At 41.7% G+C, this 22,150-nt stretch overlaps 1 protein-coding gene across 50 annotated transcripts in view; it reads right to left on the bottom strand.

Annotated features, from left to right (window-relative positions):
* RIMS2 (regulating synaptic membrane exocytosis 2) overlaps positions 1-22,150 on the bottom strand; it is a 493,527-nt gene that overhangs the window by 4,103 nt on the left and 467,274 nt on the right. For all 50 annotated transcript variants that reach the window (XM_052787016.1, XM_052787021.1, XM_052787004.1 and 47 more), the window contains 3 exons: positions 2,580-2,721; positions 1,185-1,297; positions 341-442 (listed from right to left, as the gene is read on the bottom strand). In XM_052787016.1, the coding sequence (XP_052642976.1) occupies positions 341-442; positions 1,185-1,297; positions 2,580-2,721 (357 nt within the window). The remainder of the gene's footprint in view (positions 1-340; positions 443-1,184; positions 1,298-2,579; positions 2,722-22,150) is intronic.

The following is a 22,150-nucleotide window of genomic DNA, read 5'->3' as shown; positions in this document are numbered from 1 at the left end:
TTGATACCCTCTTCAGCCCTAAGATTCCTATATCACATCTTCGGTATATACCTTCCTTTCTACCCCATAACCAACAATGCATTTGCTGTTACTGAAACACTTTTTTGTCTTCTGGTAGCCCAAACACCAGTCTGATTTTTTTTTTAACTCCTTAAGTAGGGTTGATTTTTTGTATACCATTTCAATACATTATGCATTTCAGTGTACAATACTGTCATCTACTGATATGTGAATTTGCTAAGAGTTTACATAAGTTGAACAGTAAAGCCTCAGAAGTTGGGGGTTTGCTGGATTTTTTTGGTAGAACTCTATTCTTGTTGCTAAGATTTTTCTTCCTTACCTGGCAGTGTCTTTGAACCTGGTTTTACAACAAGGCCACGGGCTCGGATTATTTCTACTTCCAGTTGTCCTTTCTTGTCCATCATTCCCACCTGGATATCTCCTAGACAACAGAAAGAAATCCCGGCATTGTAATTCAGAAATACTTCAATATATGAAAAGCTATGGGAATTTCTAGGATGAATGCATGATGACTTGTATGGTCTGCATTCCACCAGTAAGTATGATCTGGATTTTAACACTACTAGATATTTTAATACTTATTCTCTTCACTGTTAGTAAACAATTAAAAAACCCTGCAATAACATCTTGTCTCCCACTTCCCATGCCCCTATCACTTCAAATTAAATTATTTTGTCTTAAGAATTTCTGAAAAAATAAAGGCAGCAAGGGCGTTAGTACAAAGCAGCTCTGTAAAACTGTTTAAAATCTCTTCACCGTGCCTCTAGTTTAAGTCAAGCTATGAAAAGATAACTTGCGAATATAAAAAAAGCCTGTAAGCACAATAATAACAAATACTTTGCACCTAAATTTCCATTTTTATTCAATACTATCCAAGTGATTCAGAGAAAGGATTGGTCTCATTAGCCACATTTTAAAGTTAGAAAACTGAAGAAGAAGAGATAAAAGACTGAATTTTTCAAAGCACCTTTCTACTATTGAGTGTCTTAATGAGCATCCACAATTATGTTCAACTTTGGCTGAGGTTATAGTTTTGGTCTTAACTGAGTTGTTCAAAACCACATGGGAAATCCGTATTTAAAGACTTAGACTCTAGACAGTTTCTATGTTCTAATTACCAGACCCAGTAGATTATATCATATCTATAGGACATAAATGCTTACCCATTGATGGTGTTGCCAAAGTCTGTCGTCCTACAAGCTGGGCAGGACCAAGTCCATCCAGAAAATCACTGAACTGGCTGTCTGCAGCCAACCTTACACCAGGGAAAATCAAACTAAAAAATAATGTTAAAAAAACCCAAAAATAAATACACTTGAATTTGCCCTTTTTTGTTTTCTAGATGTTTTGCATTTAGCATTTATGGTTTTAGTACTACTGCTCACAAGGAACTTATTTACACTGACAAGATTACAAAACAATTACTGTAATTTTCAAAACTTCACAGTGTTCAACAAGCAGCAATTTGGCTTCTGGCATATAAACAGGTGAAGAAAGCGCTAATCCTCACTAAGTCTAATTTCCACAGTAATATTTTTCCATCATGCTCTCTTTTCCCAATGTACTAAAGACCAGTGTTAATTATTGTAGTATTCATATGTGACCAGTTCAGTAAGATACTAATACATGCCCTTACCAGTAATTTAGTTACATGAAGGCGTCTCAGTCAACATGAACTCAATGGCTGAATGCCATATGTATCCAGTGAAATTATTGCATCAGACTGAACACTGGTCACTACTTTTAAAATAAGCATTTTTTATAAACATTTTGTTTAAAATGTCTTTGGTAATGATGTCTATTCAATAATGGAACTGAAATCCATTGTGGCAAATGACCAAAGTAACTTAAAATCCAAATTCTTGCCATAAGTTATCTGTGACCCATTACAAGGCAGTAAGAACTAATGAGATTTGTAATGACCAACCAAAAATAAATGTCCATCTCAAACGCATATAGTGCATCAACTTGGATGTGTAAGATATATTGTCCAGTGTAGGTGTATCGTCCAGTGCTGTGAATACCACTAATAAATCTATGCACAGTAAGATTTTTCTGGGCAATGTCTTGAACATACCACTCAGAAGTCTTTTAACTTGGGCTTTTATGAAAAGCATGACACATGACAGTCTCATACTTCTGCCCAGGATTAAATAGAAGAATCTTTGAAAAACTCTTGAGCCCAGTGAATGACACCTGGAAATGCTCTGCTCTGCAAAGCACAGACGCATGCAAGGAGTTTTCAGACGAGGACCTGTCCTTTTCTGTGTTTTACCCGGCGCACTGCACCCGCTGCCCCTCCTGCCACACCGCATGCCGATGCCCTGACCCACCAGGTGCCTTTCTCATGGCACGCCAGAAACGATCCTCGTCCTTCTTGCACCAACAATGGGAGATTCTTTTGGTCACAGGGGAAGACTTAGGCTTGGTCCATCAATGACACTAGCTTGTGAAGGGAATTCTGACAGAACAGGGCCTACAGCGCTCACCGCACTTTTGTCTAACTACCGGTTTCCTGGAGAAACGTCAGGCAACCACAGTTTGTAACTGCTGCTTACTTTCCCTCAGAGCTGTAGCTGTTCATGCTCCCATCCGTCGACTCCCGGCTGGCCTGACGGGTCATCCAGTTCCTCATCTCCACAGCCAGCCCTGTCTCAGTGCTCCTCTGGACGGTGCTCCGCAGCTTCTTGCCCCCTGCTTCTGCAGAGACAAAAAAGAAGCCCCCATCGCACGGCGCTGTCGCGGCTGGGCCGCCCTGCGGGCAGCACACCACCACTCCCTGTGGCAGAAACACTCGGAGCCAGAAATCGATGGCCTGTGCCAGAACTTCCATTTAAAAATGACCGTTTTTTTTAAATAATAGGCAAGCAGCAGTGTAAATCTCTTTTACAGGACCTTAGTTCTGTCACTGCCTGCTTTCCAAGGGCAGACAGCATACGCACAACACAAGTCTGCCCACTGAGGTAACCAGATTTACACTATCTGTAGTCCAGTGTGTTTAAAATATGTTTTCTCTGGATGAATACATCCCTCTTAGCAATTCAATTAAAATGTTACCATTATGTCAAAACCTGCGGTGTCTGAGGAATGTTCTAATTCAGATGAATTATTTGATTTAAAAACATTTGGTCATCATCTGCTAAATCAAGTTACAGATATCCATTAGTGAGGACAGTAAACAACAAATCAAGAAGCCTTCCCATTCTTTCTTCTCTATTCACGCTCTTCTCATTTCACTAGCAGCTTTAACTGTATATCTAAAAAATACAATATTGACTTTTATGCACAATATGAAACTTTATTACCACCTCCAAGAGTAACGTTTGTTTGTATCTGCTTGCATAGTTTAATTTTAGTTGTAAAAACAGCAAAGTGGCAGATAGCTGAGTATCAGACAAGGGAAAAAATACTCAAAACTTAATAAAGCAGCATTTTAGTGTAGGAATTTTGATTAAGACCTCAGCCAGAACATATGTTGAAAGCAAAAAAAAAAGAAAGGAAAGAAATTAGTAGGAATGAAGCTTCAGTTTTTCTTTCATGAATAAGACAGTCATTCCATGTCATTTCTAATTTTAAATGCTGGACCCTGCAATGGGGCAAGGAATTCTGTATTCCAATTTCTTTTATCTGTTCACTACCCCCCTGACTTCAGCACAGTGGTGTGTGATATACTGATAATATTATAAAAGAACAATAACTCTAAATGTACACAACACCAAATAATATCGGAATTCTTAAACAGTGATACAATGAGGGTAGAGTAATATCCAATATCCTAGGATATCTAGGGACTCACTCTCTTCTGCAGTTGTTTGTAGCCTCTGCTACCCTTTACACCTTCTCTGGCTCATCATGTACCAGAGGTCAGAAGAACTGCTGGACCTGTGGGGTTGGTGAAGCTCTAGGATTCGAGAAAGGAAATGAGCAAGGGAGGAGATTGTCCTGGGATAAGGACTCTCACACCCCGAGATGAACATGTGAGCACAGGGGCTGGCTTAGAGTAGGAGGACCTGCACCCTCAGACAGGGAATAGGAGCGGGACATCAATTTCAATGTCCACACTCAGTGTCACTCTGTCCTACAGCTTGCAGTGTAGGCTGAAGTCTCTGTGCTGGTTTTGGCTGGGATAGACTTAATTTTCTTCACAGTAGCTAGTATGGGGCTATGTTTTGGATTTGTGCTGAAAACAGTGTTGATAACACAGGGATATTTTTGTTACTGCTGAGCAGTGCTCACACAGAGCCAAGGCCTTTTCTGCTCCTCACCCCACCCCACCAGCGAGCAGGCTGGGGGGTCACAAGGAGTTGTGAGGGGACACAGCTGGGACAGCTGACCCCAACTGACCAAAGGGACATTCCATGCCATAGGATGTCATGCTCAGCATATAAAGCTGGGGGAAGAAGAAGGAAGGAGGGATGTTTGGAGTGATGGCGTTTGTCTACCCAAGTAACTGTTACACATGATGGAGCCCTGCTTTCCTGGAGATGGCTGAACACCTGCCTGCCCATGGGAAGTGGTGAATGAATTCCTTGTTTTGCTTTGCTTGCGTGCGCGGCTTTTGCTTTACCTACTAAACTGTCTTTATCTCAGCCCACAAGTTTTCTCACTTTTACTCTTCCGATCCTCTCCCCCATCTTGTTGCAGGGGAGAGTGAGTGAGCGGCTGTGTGGGGCTGGGCTGCCCGCTGGGGTTAAACCACGACAGTCTCCCAGGCCCTCCAGTCAGGAGGGATATTAGGTCAGATGAAAAACACGGGAATTTTAGTGAAGTGGGAAATAGATACCCAAAACACCTTGAAACCCACTGGCCCCTTGTCAAGAAAGATTAATAACTTTGCAACATTTAGCAGTAGTGAGACATTTCTATAACAGTATCATGAGTGGTTCAAATCATATTGCTTATTACAAGCCTTCTATGCATTCCTTAAGACCATAACTTTTAATGAGTATATAAAAATAACAGAAGTAATAATTTTCCTCTAGAACTTCAGCTACCCACATGAATTTATTACCCAACAGAGTGAAATAATTTTTTTACTACGTCAAAACTACTTCTGAAAATGCCCATCAATACCTGGTGCAATAAATACAAATAAAAAAGATGCAAGGCTAACATTACATATGAAAAATGAAGGGCAGAAGCCAACAATTTCATTTCTATTGGTTTGTACTGTTCCAAGTGTCTGCTGGTTTTATTATTTATATTAAACTAATGAAAGCTGGCAGCTGACTTCCAACACTGGTCCAGAGTTGTTCTAAAATCCAATCACTCACATCAAAGAAATATTCCCACAAAACTGCCAGGAAAAATTTGTGCTACAGTTTTGTAGAAAAGGTACACTGCATCATAGTTACACGTGAAAGGCACCGAATTCCTGAAGCTCCATGCTCTTTTCATTCAAGTATTGTTACAGGATATTGCTCTTACATTGTAAGAGCTCTTTTTGATTAGTAAGCATTCATTTTCATTCAGCCTTGTTGAATGGTGGTCATTCTCAATTCATTGTTGCAAACATGAATTCTCTCATGCAAATTTAACAGAACATCTCCATCTTGCATGATTCTTCAATCTCTTCATGTCATATCTTTCAAAGATTTTGGGGTTTGGGATAAAGATGTGTTTGAATATGTGATATGTGAAGGAGTACATAGTAACTTTTATTAATTAGTAGGGCAGATTTTTTTCTGAATTAGAATTAAAATTCACTCTAGCAGAACATTCACAGGAAAAACAATCAACACATCTGTTGCACATCAATTTACTGAGAAATCAAGGCAGAACTGGTACAATTGCCATTCAAGTCTTCATAGAGGCACACGTGTAGCTGTTCTTAGCATCCCTCTGAATCTTATTTTTAAGCAGTTTTACTTTTTTTCATTTTAACCAAAATAAGTGCTCTTGCTCACATGAAGACAGGCCGACAGCTGCGAAGATACAACTTGGATACAGCATGAAAGTTAGGCATGCATAGTATATCCAGCTTTCGTATAAGTGCAGGTGGTAAACAGTAATTATTCCGACCTTAACACTGAATTTAAAGAGGGTTGAAAGGAGGCTCTGCGAGTAACTATTTTCCAGTTTTCAACAGAAACAGGCAGAGCTCTCTGATGGTCTCAAAAGAGAAATATCTGAACCTTTCAGCAATAAGGCTCCTTATCATGATGTTGATGCTTTGTGAAATAAGAAATGAAGACTTTAACAGCAAAATGGCAATTTGGAATAGAAGTAAAGAAGATGACCCAGATCACAGGCATGATTCCTGAGCCACTGCTTTAGAGATGAATATTCTTTCAGATTAAGCTTGGCTAAACTAATATGTAATAATACACATGAGAAATACCTACACTTGATTGCCCACAATACTTGCAATACATTGGTCCCTGGAAAAATGTAATAAATAAAAAATAATCCCACAAGTCCTCAAACAATTTAAAAGCAAAGACAGTACTTACATAATCCAGAATTTGTGTCTCAAATTCAGCATTAAAATACTTTAAAAGTTGCAAGTAGCAATGAAAATGCAAAGAAATAGTCTTTGGTGCCATACTTCCAAGCTGTAGCTGGTAGAAGATCTGGTTGAAGGTCTTACCACTAGTAAATCCAAACTGTTTTCCCTCATTCCTGCCTGGAAATTAAAACCTCCTCTGTTGTGCTAATTCAACTACTTGTGTGGCTGCATTCTGTCCTGGACCCAGCCCAAAAGGAACAAACCAACAATATATTTTAAAGTTGTCCTTTTTGGTTTAAGACAAATCATTTCCTAAAACCATTTGTGAAAACAAACATACAGTTGAATGAACCCAACTGAGGTGATGCTAATCTCTAGCTAGATGAATAACTTGGGAATGCATCTGACACTAACACAGAAGTAAACATGTAACTAGTGCCACTGTAAAAGTGTGGGTTGGTTTTGTAATCATAAAGTATATAGACATATACGCTCACCTCATGCTCACCCTGTTTTTAATCCTACCAAATGAAAGGATGTAGAAACAAGAGAGTTTAATAGTATATTTTGTTGCTAAGTGTGTTGCTGACTACCTACATTGAAAATCATTTTACTCACAATTTACTAAGCTCTAATAAAGAACATTGAAAATGTTCTCCAAATTAGTATAATCTAATTGTCCTAGAAAGAAGAAATTTCTCTCAAGTCCCCATCACAAATATGGAATATATTATCTGAAAAACACTACTTCAGATTCTCGCAGCCATATTGTAAGGAGTGGAATAAATTACCAGAAATAATTGCTTTGGCATTTAAGAAAGCACATTCATTCTTACAGTTAATCACACTGGTAATTTAACTAGTATGGTTACTGCAAATAGACTCCACAGGCCACATTTTCTAAATTACACATGGAATTATTTGTTCCCACAACTTGGAGTGCAAATCACTTGCAAATTAGGGGTGCAAAACTACCGATACAATCTTCAATATCAGATGAGGACAAGTCGAAAACTGCAGTGAATGCAACAGATTGCCTTCCGTGATCTGGGATCTAGCCAGATGAAATTTGCCTCCGGCGGGAAGAGCTCGAGCTCTCAGCTCACTGTCAGCAAGAGCCTCCAACAACTGCTCACCACCAGGCACAGAGCCCCGAGAGAGGACGTTGCTGGCGCAGGCAGAGGCAGGCTGGCTATGCCAGTCCCCCGGTGCTACGTGAGCTCTCGGTAGGACTGGTACTGAGTACAGAGCAGCTGCGGCTTCAGAAACACACTCAAGTGCTTGAGGTGCCTCTTCTCTGCTCTCCTCACCTCACCTCACCAAATAGGCTGCATAAAAACTGCCTCAGTCTTTTCATTTGAACTCAGGAGTTAGCTGCCTGTAAGTGACCCTTTTTCAAGAGTAAAGCTCTAGAGATCTGCTCTAGGCATGTTAAGAACAGGTTAGATAAAATCATCAGAGACAGTCCAAAAACATTTGATCCTACCTAAGAAAAGGGAGATGGGGTAGGTCTCAAATTCCCTTGCAGTCACACAATTCTGTGTCTGGAACAGCCCAGGTTTGGGCTGCACTGAATGAGGCATTTAGCTCTTGTTTAAGCACTGCCGGGAACCACAGCTGAGTTGTTTCTTTCCTTGTGTCACCCACAGACCCCAAGCAGCAGCCACAGATTAAGATCTACTAATTTAAGCAGGCTTTGGGAAACCCATATTCCACTGTTACCTCAGTTTGAGAAGCTATGAGCCCATCTCACCAATTCTCAGAGGCCAGTGCTAACGACCAGCTTATGAAGCATCCTGTTACAGTCCTTCTGATGGACCTTTTTCATAGCACACGCCATAAGCATTTATGAAGCCCGAAGAGCATTTGCAGGGCCAGGGAGAAACTGCAGCCAGGGGACCTCCCTTACTTCACACTTGTAAGGAAGAAGGGAAGGTGTGTTCCAGTTCCTGCTCCCATGAGTATCTGAACGTAAAACACTGAGAAATTCCGACTGGGGGGGGTATGTCCTGCCCTGATAGCCCAAAAGCAGAGCTGCCTTCAGTGGGGAAGCTCTTCAGTATGGGAGCAGCCAGGTTTGGAAACTCTCAGAGAGTCTGGACTGACAGCCTCAGTTTGTCCCATGCATTTTTTGATTTCTTGGGAGACCTCACTAGTTTTTCATTTTCAGTCAAAAAATACTTCTTCACTCTTGTCCTGTGCCTTTGTGTTTCCTCCTCTCTCTCTCCTCTGGCCATACTGGAAGCATGGTTAATTAAGATTAAGGTTAATTAAGAAGCTTTTGGGTCCCATTCTTGATAAATTCCCATACAGAGGACCCAAGAGGCAGCCATCACGAATCTTAGTTGTTCCTGGGATATAAAGCTTCGGCCAGGTTGCAGCATCCTTTGCTGCATTTCATTTCCCTGTCATGGCAAGGCTGGTCATACCTTCAGTCTGGAAAAGATCCCTGTGGCTTGTTGTGGCCGTGTGACGCAAAGTCAGTTTACCACGCGCTGCTCCCAAGCAATGCTGTGGTTTAAGGCAGGCACCTGCTCTTTATTCTCTCCCACTTTTTAATGTGTTTAAAATTGTATTCTGCCACTTTAATTTCACTGCTGTGCTGATGTCCATTATTCAGTCCTAACTGACCCTTCAGCAAATTCTTACAAGCACCAGACAATGGAAACTGCTTTTGTCTGTGTGGGGCATCCATCAGTTTAAGCTCTTCAACACTGGCGGTCCCAAAAGTTTTTGAAACATTTTTACAAGACTGAAGTGTTAACAAAGAGCTGTTTTTCTACATACATGATAATTACTTCCTGTTCCTAAAATTCCAGTATCCCCTGTATTATTATTCAGAATCACTACTGAATGTCCTACACATAAAAAGGGCAAATAGCCATCTCTGACAGCTTAGAGCTTGTTTTCAATACCTGTGCTATGTAAAATGGAAATCCCAATTAAGTGTATACAGAACCACAGCATGGAGGTTTGCTGCTTGGCCATTCCCTTGACAAAGAATTTACCCCTGATAACAGATAACAGACAGCCAACAGACTGGGAGCCATCCCAGGGAATCAAAACTAAATAACCGCATCTGTAAGGATGACAGATGTTAGTACTGATGTGATTTCCACTTCTCTTTTGGTTACTTGGTTCTGACTACATAACAACAAACTGGCTATGCAGATCTGGTTGGATCCTTTGTTTTAAAGATCTTGATTACAGATCTTGATTGTAATATACAGTAAGAAAATAAACTAGTTTTTATATTTTTAGTCACCTATTTGGCTCAAGAGAGATCAGGACATCTCTATTACATTTAAATTATTTTTTTCAAATGTATGCCTGCAGGGCCAAGAAGGAATGTTTTCTTCGAATTTGTGTAAGCTATATTTCCAAGTCAGCTGCTATCCTGAGGTTTACTGAGCTAGTAAAGCACCCCTTGACTAGCCAGTCCAACCAGAGACCCATAAAGATTTGAAACTAACTTGGAAAAATTCTGTTGCACGTTAAATGTCTCAAATATGGGATCATAAAAAAAGCTTAGTTCTGATTGCAATATAAAAACAGCAGACATCAAATGCAGAATTAATATGTTATCCTAATTACTTTTATTTAGAAATGCGCAACTCCTGACAGCGAGATGTGAATCAGGAACACAACTGCATACAGCCACTCAGGCCTTTCCAGCACTTCTGCAGAAGTCTCTGTTTCTGTTACTAAGACAGTCAGTTTTCTAGGTGTGGTCAAAAGCCTTGTATGATTGCTCTAAAACTGAACCCAGAGGTACGACAATGAAGTAGCACATGGCATAAATGTTCTTATCATTCAAATATCGCAGGTCTGACTGTGCATATCTTGTGCATGTATCAAAACAGAATGGTAGCATTTTATACCCAGTTTGTACATCCTGTACAACAATCTATGTGGCTACAAAAAGTGCAAAGCAGTGGGAAATAAGTCTCATCCCGAAGATATTAAAATCCTGAAAAAATAAGGCAGGCAATTTTGTGGAATTACATTCTAATTTTATATGCCATTTACATAAGGAATCACTAAATAGGTGCACATCTTCACCACAAGAAATTTTTAAACACAGTCTTTGATTTTGCCAATGACAAAGGATAACTATCTTAAGTAAAAAGAAACCATCACTGCAGTTTTGAGTGATAATGTTTTTATGTTCATATGTACATTCAAATTTCTGGATGTATAGCATTCTTATGCACTTATTAATAACAATTATTCCATGCAGTGCCAAGAGCAGATTAAAACTTCTTAAACAGGGAAGAGTGTATATATTGAGGAGCTTAGAATTGCTTTTTTATTTTTGTATTATATGAATTGAGATATGCTTTCTAAATAAGCAATAATGACAGTAACACCATTCTTTAACCCAACCTTGATTATTTTTAGTGTAGCTAGGGTCATTGCATACACTATCAGATGGATCTGTGCAGCATTTTTGAATGATGTAGCAATTCAACACCCTCTATTAGGGCTTAATGAGATAGATGGTGCCAAGTAGTTGGACGGCTACTGAGAATACACAAATTAGAAACAGTTCTTCCTCTTAGCTTTGTCTAAGATGAGTAATGATACCATGCAAATATCATTATTTAAATAACCACAGTTCCCAAAACTCTGAGCAAATTTCACACTATAATGACCCATTTTCAAACTACTGCTGTTAAACATTTACCTCTCCAACTGAAACAATGGCAACACAGCGTGCCGCTGCTCTGACTATACTGTTGACCTTGCCATTGAAAAATGACAATTACAGCATGTAGATATAAGTGAGATAGTTTTTTTCAGGTTTATGTAGGTACCACCAGAGATGAAACCTCTCATACAGTGTAGCTCCACTGCTGCTGTTATAGCCGTACCTGAGTTACCTGTTAGCTATTCAGGTACATGCTGCAGTGTAAGTAGCAGCTCAGAAGAAAAATACAACAAATATAAGAGAAATAAAGCTTTAAAACTCTGTTGGGCATTTCTATCATATAGTCAGGTTGAAGTATGTTGTACTTTCAATGTCAATCCTTCTGCAGTCTCTTCTACTTTTCTGTGGATTTTCCACGTGTCCCAGAATACATGTGTTTTGTTTGTCACACTCTTTACTTCACCAGCAACAGTGTAGTTTTTTCTATGCTTCTTTTTTAAAAGGTCTTACCCACCTTGGCATCTACATCTACTTCATCAGTATAGTACCTGAGTGTAATTGGTGAAAACACTTGGGACTGGATAGAGAGATGCAAATTGCTGGAAATGACTTCTGTACTACTTCCACCCTGGAGTCAGCCCAAGGAGCTGCAGAAGTGGGAGACACCCAGCCCCACCACACTGACGGAAAGGCTGACTCAGCTCAGCCCGAGCAGTGCCCTAGCAGCAAACATAAAAAATTATCGACCATAAACTTAGATGTCATACAAATTCTTTATGGAATGATTATTATTCCGTATTGGGAGTGATTTTTATCCTCTAAGATGAGCCACCCCACTGTTGCATGAGATGCGCAGCAGTCTCTGGCGTGTTAGCATTAATCAAGCCAGGGTCTTTAAAGCTTCACCTTTTACAGTGACACCCTGCCACAGGGCAGCATACCCTTCTTTCATATTCCACCTTGGCTCTGCCTATGAACATTGCACGTAAACAAGGTCATCTTTACCACCAAGGCCAAAAAGTAGGCCAATTCCCCCAAGAAGATGTAGTTATTCTCATTTTCTTCATTGCTTGATATTCCTACTATTACTTTATTCTTTTTAAGAGGATAATTTTAAAGCATAACTACTTCATGTGCAGGATTCTCTTCACTTTAATAATTACTGTGTTAATGAATTTATTGTTACTACTTCCCCCATTTTCTATTTCTGTTTAAATTATTGTCTGCTTGTTATTGTCTACTGGGACCTCCACAGGGACAATGTGATCTGGCGGCCTAACCACAGGAACAGAATCCAGGAACTGCCGAGCTTTATCCCAGCTCTACAAATGAGCAATGATTAATCGGTGAGAAATGCCACTGAAGCCAGTAACAGTGCTCAACTGAGCAGTTCAGCATACATCTACATAAGTCCTGATCCTTCACTCACTAGCATCAATGGCAACACTCCTGCTGATACCTGTGTGGGATCGAACAACCCCTCGAGCAAGTTTCCCAGATAGTTATCAGCCAGGTGACAGGAGCATACCATGTGCTTCTATTCCTGCTGAACTCCTGCAGCAACACTCAGATACTTCTTTCAGTAGACATCAATATGCAGAACTGTAATGCATCTTCTCCTCAGCTAACACAACTAATTCTTGCTATTTTTGGCATGATTGTCTTGGACTGAAGAACATTCTGTGGCTTTTTTTTTTTTTCAATTGCCTTTTGTTTTTCTAACTTACTGGGAGACTGAGATGCTTTCCAGTTCTTTCTGAATTAATTTATGTCTTAAATTATAAAGAATTATCTCTTGAATTGTCTTCAGCACCTGCAAAGCATTTTACTTTCCCCTTGAATCTCATAGCTTCACTACCACCCAAAAACTTTGGCAAAAGACGACATTAAATTGAAATATACTCCCTTTTGGAGAGCATAGTTCTGCACACAGATCTTGCCATGACTAGCAGTTCCCTAGCTGCACTCCTGGCAACCTGCTATTTAACAGTTTATATCAACACCTCAGTGTAAATGCAAATCAGAAGTGAATGTAAATAGAGTATAAAAAGGAAACTGTAGCGCAAATTTATTACAGCAAACAATACACACGGTGTAACTTGAGGAAGCACCAAGTTAACAGTCCCACTCATAAAAAAGACATAGGCTTTCTAGTGACCACATGCAATCTGAGCCTCTCTCTTCTTTTCTCAGTGCATGTTGGACAACTGTAATTCTTGTCCAGTAACCTTCTTGTACATAAGAATCGTTTGCTCTAGCACATTTTCCAGTTGTCCACAGGAAAGTTTAGTAAACTCATATCCACTACTTTTAAATATATTATGTGCAAGAAATTTTGCACTATGACTACCCAGACATCTGAAAGGATCTCACACACATTTACATTGGAAATTCCTTGGTTTTTTTAATTTAATGACAAGCTTTCATTAATTTCAACAAAGTCAGGATTTCAGACAAAATGTGAGGCTTGGGATGCTCCAAGAGCATTCAGAGAGGGACTGATTTGCCCTCTGTCCCCACACCACTTCAACAATTTCTAAGTAATTTAAATCTGTTCCAAGCATATCCTCACTTTACTATGCAGGCTGTATACTTTATCGTCAATGAATCTAACAAAAAATGCAAAAGACACCCTTTAATAACCTTGATACTTTGATAACATATGTAATTTGCCCTGGTACCATATGACATGTTAGTTCTGTGTGTGCACATGCACACATGCCAGAAATAAATTGATGATGAAAAAACCTGACTTTTCAATACCTTTTACTAGACAGAGCTAAGAATAGAATAGAATAGAATAGAATAGAATAGAATAGAATAGAATAGAATAGAATAGAATAGAACAGAACAGAATAGAACAACCTCCTTTCAAAATAACGAATGTGAATAAACTTGAAGGACTCATCTAACTGATCAGCAAGTAGGAAATGCTAGAGTGAACAGCAGTTCCCTGTGGTGCAAACCTGGCCCACCATGGCAGGTTCAGGCCTACCCATGGCAAGTTCATGGCTACCAGCTGGAAAACTGCAGCCCTTCCACAGCCCACTTCTTCAGTACATTACAGCTTGGATGCCAGGGCTTAAGAAGTCTCCTTCTTTAATCAACTGATACTCAAATAGATCTTCTCAATCATCATGTTCAAAAATAGTTTCTAAAATTATTCTTATTAATATGTTGTATTGAGTTACTTACTAGTCATTTACTTCTGAACTCGACAATACTCGTATTCTTTCATACCCAAAGATTTACCTATGGACCAGTGTATTCATTTCAGCAGTTAATGAACAAAAGTCTTCAAGTGAGTATCACAAATAAATGCCTCAACAGGTCAGATTTTCTATTTGTATTAAAAATGTGATTGAGTGGGAAATGTAAAAGCACCCCTATAGCAGGTTAACTTTTTTTAACCTATCCATCATATGCAGAAATAACTACATCTTGAGGATGCATAACTTATGAAGTAGGTTTAACAGCTATCTTTTTCAGATTAAACTGTAGAAGAGCATTAAGTACGTGAACATGGGAGTGCATGTACAACACTCACTTAAGGACACTGGTGGTACATAAATATAAATTGCACAGAAGCACTCAAAAGACAACAAATTCTTATTTGAGCGCAGAGGTGACTTGCCATCAAAAAAACCCATCGCGTTTTTTCTTTCTAATCTCAGTGAAAGCACTTGGGAAAAGAGTTTAGCTGTCATGCCTGTCACTCCCTCTGTAACCTGGTATGTCTGAAATCTCAGGTAGCAGAAACTCAGCTCCCTAAAAACTGCATAGCAATTATATCTCTATTTTTTCATTGGAATTACATGAAATGCATTTTCAAGTGTAGCCTACATCTAAAATAGGATCCGATAATGTAAATCAACACATGTAAAAAAATCCATATACATTCTTTTAACACTTCTATTTAGATAACTTGCCAGCACAAACCAAATAAATCATTATAATTACCCTTAAATTAACAGATATTCTTCTACTGACTTCCATATATTTCATATGTCTTTGAACCAGCGAACAGTTTTAAACATTCACAGATATCAACTGAGGCATAAGTTAAGTGTTTCCTAGAGAAGTCAAGAAAATAGATCAAAACAAAAAAATCAATACCCTGACTTCACACAGGATTAATGCAATTGTTGTAACTAATAATCAGGATTGAAAAGACAACTATTCTGGAATGATGGAGAGAAAAATCTTTAAAGAACACCTAAGCACGTTTAGCATAATATATGATATTTTCAGTGTTTTAAAAACATGTGTTTTCAGCCATTGTGTTTATTAGCATGGCAAAAGATTAAAAATGCCCTCTAAAGCCTACCATGCAGTCTACTGGCAATATTTCACAGTCCACTTCATTGTTCAAGGCAGGGAGCAGATGAGAGTACTGAAGGACAGCACACTTCGCCCCAGGGGCCAGCTCCCTCTTTTTTATGGGAAGGGGCAGCGTGGCCAGCCCCAGAGGAGGGTCCGGGGGGGAAGGCAGGGGACCACACCTCAGCGTTCGCATCAGACAAGGAAAGATGTTCTGGAGAAGAGACTTAGGCACTGTTGCACATGAAAAGATAAAGCAAGACGTGTGAAGACTGGGGACAGACGTTTTCTGCTGAACCCTCGGCCTGAGATGTGGGAGGTGATATATGCAGATATTTTAAATACAGATTATGAATGGTGTACATGCATGTTTGGCTAGCGGCACTGGACGGATACTGATATCTTAATTTGATATTGCTCAAATCTATTGAAGGTGCAATGTGCTCCATTAATCTTAATGAAATTAAAAATCCTGAATTAGTTCTGATAAACACTGGGAAGACCATCAGTTCATTCTGTATGTAAACACATTTAAACACACCACATTATCTTCTTTACGAAACAAGTATTTTCAACACAAACTCATGAAACACAAGTTCTGTCCTGGGTAGGGGTTGGTGCCATGCTTAACTCTACATGTACATTTGTTACACACGTTCCGAACAGTAACTGGAACTTTTGATTTTTCAGGTTTTTTTGATAGCTAGCTTAGGCTTTGTTCTTTTCTTTTTATTGGCCACAGTTACACAGAAAATCCATTGCATTTCTCTTCTTTTTTATGTAAGGTTGTGGTCCTACAACAAATATATGGAAATTATACACACACTTTACTGGTTGGACTTACTTTTATGGGTAACGATTCACTGTGAGTGACAGCTGCAAGGTCTATGTGTACGCAGAGCCTTCTACCTACACTGCTGTTCCCACGAAAAAGTTAATCAGGGCCAGTATTTAGTTGTTCAAGTCTAGCGTTCTTTGTAAATTATGTTGTAATAACGGACAAAGGTTACCTGAGCAAGCCCATGCCGTGTCAGAAAACCACCCGTGAGGAAGTGTGGCTTGTTTTCCTTATGAATGAGCAGAAAATGGAGAGACCCTCTACCCCATTTTTTTCCAACATAATTAAAGCTCAGCTAGTAACTTCATTTCCAACGTGATGATAAACATCATCATTTAAATCACACCTCATTCTCCAGTTACAAGCACTGTTTCACCAACCCCTCTCTCACCACCAGTAACTCTCCGGGAGCTGGGTCTCCGCGCCGAGCTCCGCGCTCCGCACCGCCGCTCGCCCGCCCGCCCGCCGGGACGGGGACAGGGACAGGAACGGGGACGGGGACCCCGGCCCTCCCCGGGGGGGTGCCACTGCCGGGCCCGCCCCATCCCGGGGACCCCCCGGAGCCCCCCGCGGGACCGCGGGCGGGGACCCACCCCGCGCACACCTGCTGCCGCCGGCCCCGGCCCCGGCCCGGTCCCGCCACGGCCCCTCACCTCCGTCCTCCTCCTCCAGGGAGTTCATGCAGGGGAAGTAGACCGCCAGCGCCTCGAAGGAGGCGGAGAGGCTGCTCCGGCTCTGCGACCGCTGCATGGCGCGACCGCCGGCCGCCGTCTGCCGGCCCATCTTGGCCGAGCGGCACCCGCCTTTGGCGCGGTACAAGAAGCGCGGCGTCTTGGCGGCGGGCGGCGCGGAGCGGAGCGGGGGGGGGGGGGGCAGCGGCGGAGCGGGGCGGAGGGGAGCGGAGCCCTCCGCGGGCGCTCAGTGCCGTGGGGGGTGAGGGTGGCGGGGAGCGCTGGGCGGGCTGCGCGCCGCGAAGCCCGGCTCTGCCCCGGCTCTGCCCCGGCTCTGCCCCGGCTCTGCCCCGGCTCTGCCCCGGCTCTGCCCCGGCTCTGCCCCGGCTCTGCCCCGGCTCTGCCTCCGCCGGCGCCGCTGCTCACGGCGGGGCGGGCCGCCGCAGCCAGCACGGGGCCGCCTATCAGCGGGGTGAGCCGTCAGCCGGCGGCGTAAGTCACCGGGGCGGGCGGGGGTGGGGGGGGACGGCGCCCGTGGTGCGAGCCTCGCCGGCGGGGCGGCCCGGCGGCGGGCGGCTGTAAATACCGACCGCGCCGGAGGCAGGACCGGGTAAACGGCGCCGGCCGATAGCGGCGGGCCGTCCCGCAGGCACCGCCCGCAAACTTTGTTCCTCCCCGCCCGGTCCCCGCTGGGCCGACGGGTGGCCCCAGCGCGGCGGGAGGTGGGAGGGGAGCGCCGGGGGCGGCCGGGGGCCGAGAGGGACGCTGAAAACGGGGAGGAGGCCGGGGGAGGGGGAGAGGGGGCCCCCACGCTTCGCCGAGGCGGGGAGAGCGCTGAACGGCACCGGGGGCAGCTCGGGCCGGTGCCCACCGCCAGCGGCCGCGGCCGGCGCGACACACCTGCAGCCGCCCGGCGAAGTGTCTGCTCTCTGGCGGGGTTTGTATGGAGAGGGAAAGAATCACGGAATCGCAGGAGGGTTGAGGTGGGAAGGGACCAAGGCACCTGCTCCAGCGGGGTCACCCGCAGCCGGTTGCCCAGGTCCGTGTCCAGGCGGCTTTGAGCGTCTCCAAGGAGGGAGACCCCGCAGCCTCTCTGGGCAACCTGCGCCAGTCCTCGGTCACCCTCACAGTGAGAAAGTTCTTCCTGATGTTCAGAGGGACCCTCCTGTGTTTCAGGTCGTGCCCATTGCCTCTGGTCCTGTCAGTGGCCCAGCAGCTGGCGAGGAACCAGCCCCAGGAGCCACAGGCAAATCCTTCTCCTCTCCTCCACTTCAAGCAAGCTGTTTTTCTCTAAAGCACACCTGCCTCCTTAGCAAATGTAGGTGTATCTCTGCTGAATTCACAGAATTTGCTCATACCTACAACACATCATTTTTATTTTTGATTCAGTTTTACTGCCGTATTTTCCTCACCACTATTTAACATTACCTTTCTTTTCTGTTTATCCAGTATGTTATATTAATGGACTGTATAGCATTTGGCAACCTTCCCCCAAAAGTGATAAGAAACTAAAGCACTGGACATCATTAAAAAGAGCTACGAGCCACTGTGGCAGTCTTTTGCAGTATCAATAACTTATTCCACTATAGTTCATGATAGTGCAAAAGCAGTATCAAACCTTGCACATGGGTGTTGTTTCCTTACTGGCCCCTTAAACAGTAATGATAGTAAACGTGGTATTTTTTTTCAGGTTTCTTTCAAAGGTCTTTAAATCCCCCCAAATAATGGTAAACAATATTTAGAGTTTGATCTAACTAACTTTGCAAACAGAATGCCAGTTTGAAGCCAGCTGAAACGCTTCATGAAGAACGTGTATAGAGTCACACCCCTGGAGCATATTTCATTGAGTTGATGTTTGGAAAGGAATATTTGTGCCTGGATAATAAGAAGAGATTATAAACGGCAAACACTATTACTCTCATGCTTTGCTAAGGAATGAAAACTAATCAGAACTTCAGCACTCAGGGATGGAACCCATCATCACTCGATCTACAGGGAAACAGTGAGCTTTAGCAGCTATTTTTACAATATGCACACTATTTTCATTTCTAGATAACTATAATCTAGTGTTCCTAATAAAACATGTCTCACGTGACACCATAGGAGCTCATTTTAGAACAACATAAATCCTCTTTTCCTCTGCACCGGCTACAAATGATGACCAGGGCAACTTGTCTAGGCTTTGACATCCTTTAGACCTCTCATTCAGGTCATACTCCAAAATGTGTATTTAGCTGGTCATTCCACATAAGTTCATGTTTCTCTGGCCGCATGCCAAAGATTGTCACCTTGCAACGTATCTGTGACTCTTTGCTGGTTATCAAGAAGGTGAGTGGCCGAGACAGACGGACACCTCCCCTGTATGCCACAGGCAGGCCTGTGGGCAGGCCATGATCACCGAGAGCTGCTGAGCCACTCCGGTTTGAGGTGACCACCTGGTGGTTAGCCTGCAACACCTCTAGCACTTCCTCTAAAATCACTCTTTGCATTTGTACCAGCACTACATCACGTTTAAGTATATTCAAGTTGCAAAGTGAACTTTCTCTGTTTACAGTTTACTCTAAAAAGATGTTACTAAAAGACTATAAAGCAAACAGCTCTAGAATAAATTGTAATAATAGGAATAATAATAATAAATCTCTAATATACAATTATCATGTAATTGGCAAAACCCAATAAAACGTGTTGAAGTAGTTGCTAAAGATATCTATAAAAGACTTGGTGACTATATAATTTTCTATCTATAAACACTAAAGCAGACAAAGTAACTTCCTTCAACATTTTTATCAGTGTAAGATATGGCAGAAAAGTAAATGTCAGTGGCTTGATTAAATAATAATTCATGACTGCTTTTGAGAAGTTGGATGCAAAAAAAAAGTTAATGTTCATTACATTTCAGCTGAACTACCAATGACTTTCATGAAAACAGCTGAATAAAACTGAAAGATGTTGAGGATGCAGAGAAAGGCAAAACAACAGTTGGACAACTTGGAGATATTTACAAAAATACAGGAAAACTGTAGAATATATATTCAGGGAAGACCAACTGATTTGTAACATCTGTTTAATCTACTTTCACTCCCATTTATAAATACTCCTTTTGTAAGTAATCCTTTTACAAGTATCCCTTGTAGAAGAAATAACACCTGCTTAGGAGTCAGCAAACTTTCAAGCAGTCTGCTTTTGTTTCCCTTCCCAAATAAGAAGGTAAGCACCTCCGCCACCTCCCCCTAAGCTCTGACCTCAGCAGAAACTGGAAGTCCCCCTCTGACACGGTGGCCTGATGTCCTGCTGTGACACGACCATCACAGGGGTGGTCGGCACGCCGCACCAAGCAAGACGCAAGACACTAATGGGGCACTTTGTTGGTGATGTGTGGCCTTGGTGGGAATTTGGCTGTGCCCTGAAGGCTGTGCCACAATGCCAGGGCCCCCCCTGCTCTCAGCCCCTCAGCACTGAAGGAGACCTAGCAGCTACAGTGATTATAATGAGTTGATGGTTTTGCTAATATTGCACACTATATGAAAAAAACTGTTACTGTCATTGATAAAATCAGCCTTTACCAAGAAAATCACTTTAAATATTCCACAATCGGTAGTCAATTCCCAAATAGAGGACGTGATACAAGACACCTATTTAGCAAATCTGTGATGAAGCACTGGATCATGATCCTGTCCAAGCTTCCTCAATATGCTTCTCTCTCCTGATTTTCTTGCTTTAAAATAAAGGTTTAAAGGGAAGAATGAAAACAGAGACAAAGAACTGAGATAAGAAAGCTATAAATTGTCAGGATTCTGGAATTTGGGGAGGTTGTCTTCAAACAGCTGCTAATGATTGCATTATAGAAATAATCTAGTTGACAGCAATCTAGACACGTCTTGACTGCAGAAAACAAGATTACTACCCTGACATTGACAACATCCCCCAGTTGTTTTGCCGATTTTTAAAATTTTAACTGCTACTCACTGATTTGTGTCACCAGTTGCAAGTGAATCAAATTCCTGTTAAAGAAACTGCATTCAAACTCCCATCTCAATGCTAAATATCAAGACAAAGCATGAGACGCCCAGGTATCATATTTCTTTAACATTTTCTGACAGTTTGCTGAAAAAACAGTACGTTGTAAGAATCCAGGTCAAACAGAACAAGGTCAAACATCTGCTATAAATGTATGTACTGTCCTGAGGCAATTCTATTTGTAGAGTTGGATATATTATAAAATATTTTGGTGGCTCATCTACCAAACTAGGAAAGCGATTGCTTACTAGTTGTATTCCCTGAAAATTACTACAAAATGTCATGTAATATGAATTTGTGACATTGGATCTTCAGTGCCAACCTGCTCTAAATACAGCCAGCCAATAATGGGAGTCTGAATTTAATAAACGTATCTTTCTCTTTTTAGGTATACTATGTGTGGTAATTAAAAAAATTAGTATGGAAATTAATGTATTCTTCACCTTTTTCCATGTTTAGACTGTAACTGGGTGTATTTCAGCAAGCGTGCTCCAAGTAAACACAAATAATTAGACTTTAAATGGGGATGCTTCGGAAAAATAATGATTTGATGATTCCTTCATAAAAACATACCTCTTTCCCTGAGAAAAAAAAAAGAAAAAAGACGTTTCTTTACTTCCTATTGCTACTTCTGTGTACTGAACCTAGAGGTCATAATTTCCTGGACTTGAAGAATGCAAATTTATTTGTGCAGATGATTTTTTTTATTATTGCCTATATTATGGATTAATTCCTACAGCCTGCTCTGGCTCCTGAACACAAGATAAAAGCCCACTTTGCCATAAAGGGGTTCTTAAGGCCTTGTGCACATTTTAGAGAGGATTGTCCAAAAGCAGACACTGTGGAAAGATGATCTGAAGTTTCTGAATACTCTCTTTTAAACCTGTGATTAAGGAAAGTATTCTGGGAATGGGACTGGAAAGGAGTTACTGCCCTTTTCTTTGTCACCTTTTCTGGTCTTTTGTCAATCATTGCTCACAGATTTCTTTTGTTTGCTACAGAAGGGATTTATTTTGGTCATGGTTGTCTTCAGAAAAGACAATTCAGCTGCCTAGCTTTCTGTACAGGTTAGTTATCTTTAACTTGCACTACACCTATCAACTATGAGGCATAACATATTACAAGTACAATTCAAACTCTTTAATGACTTTCCACTTATGAGAAATCTTTGTGCAATGTGTCAC

This window comes from Harpia harpyja, chromosome 5 (genome assembly GCF_026419915.1).
Source record: "Harpia harpyja isolate bHarHar1 chromosome 5, bHarHar1 primary haplotype, whole genome shotgun sequence".
Classification (NCBI taxonomy): domain Eukaryota; kingdom Metazoa; phylum Chordata; class Aves; order Accipitriformes; family Accipitridae; genus Harpia; species Harpia harpyja.
This window is presented reverse-complemented; position numbering and strand designations above follow the sequence as displayed.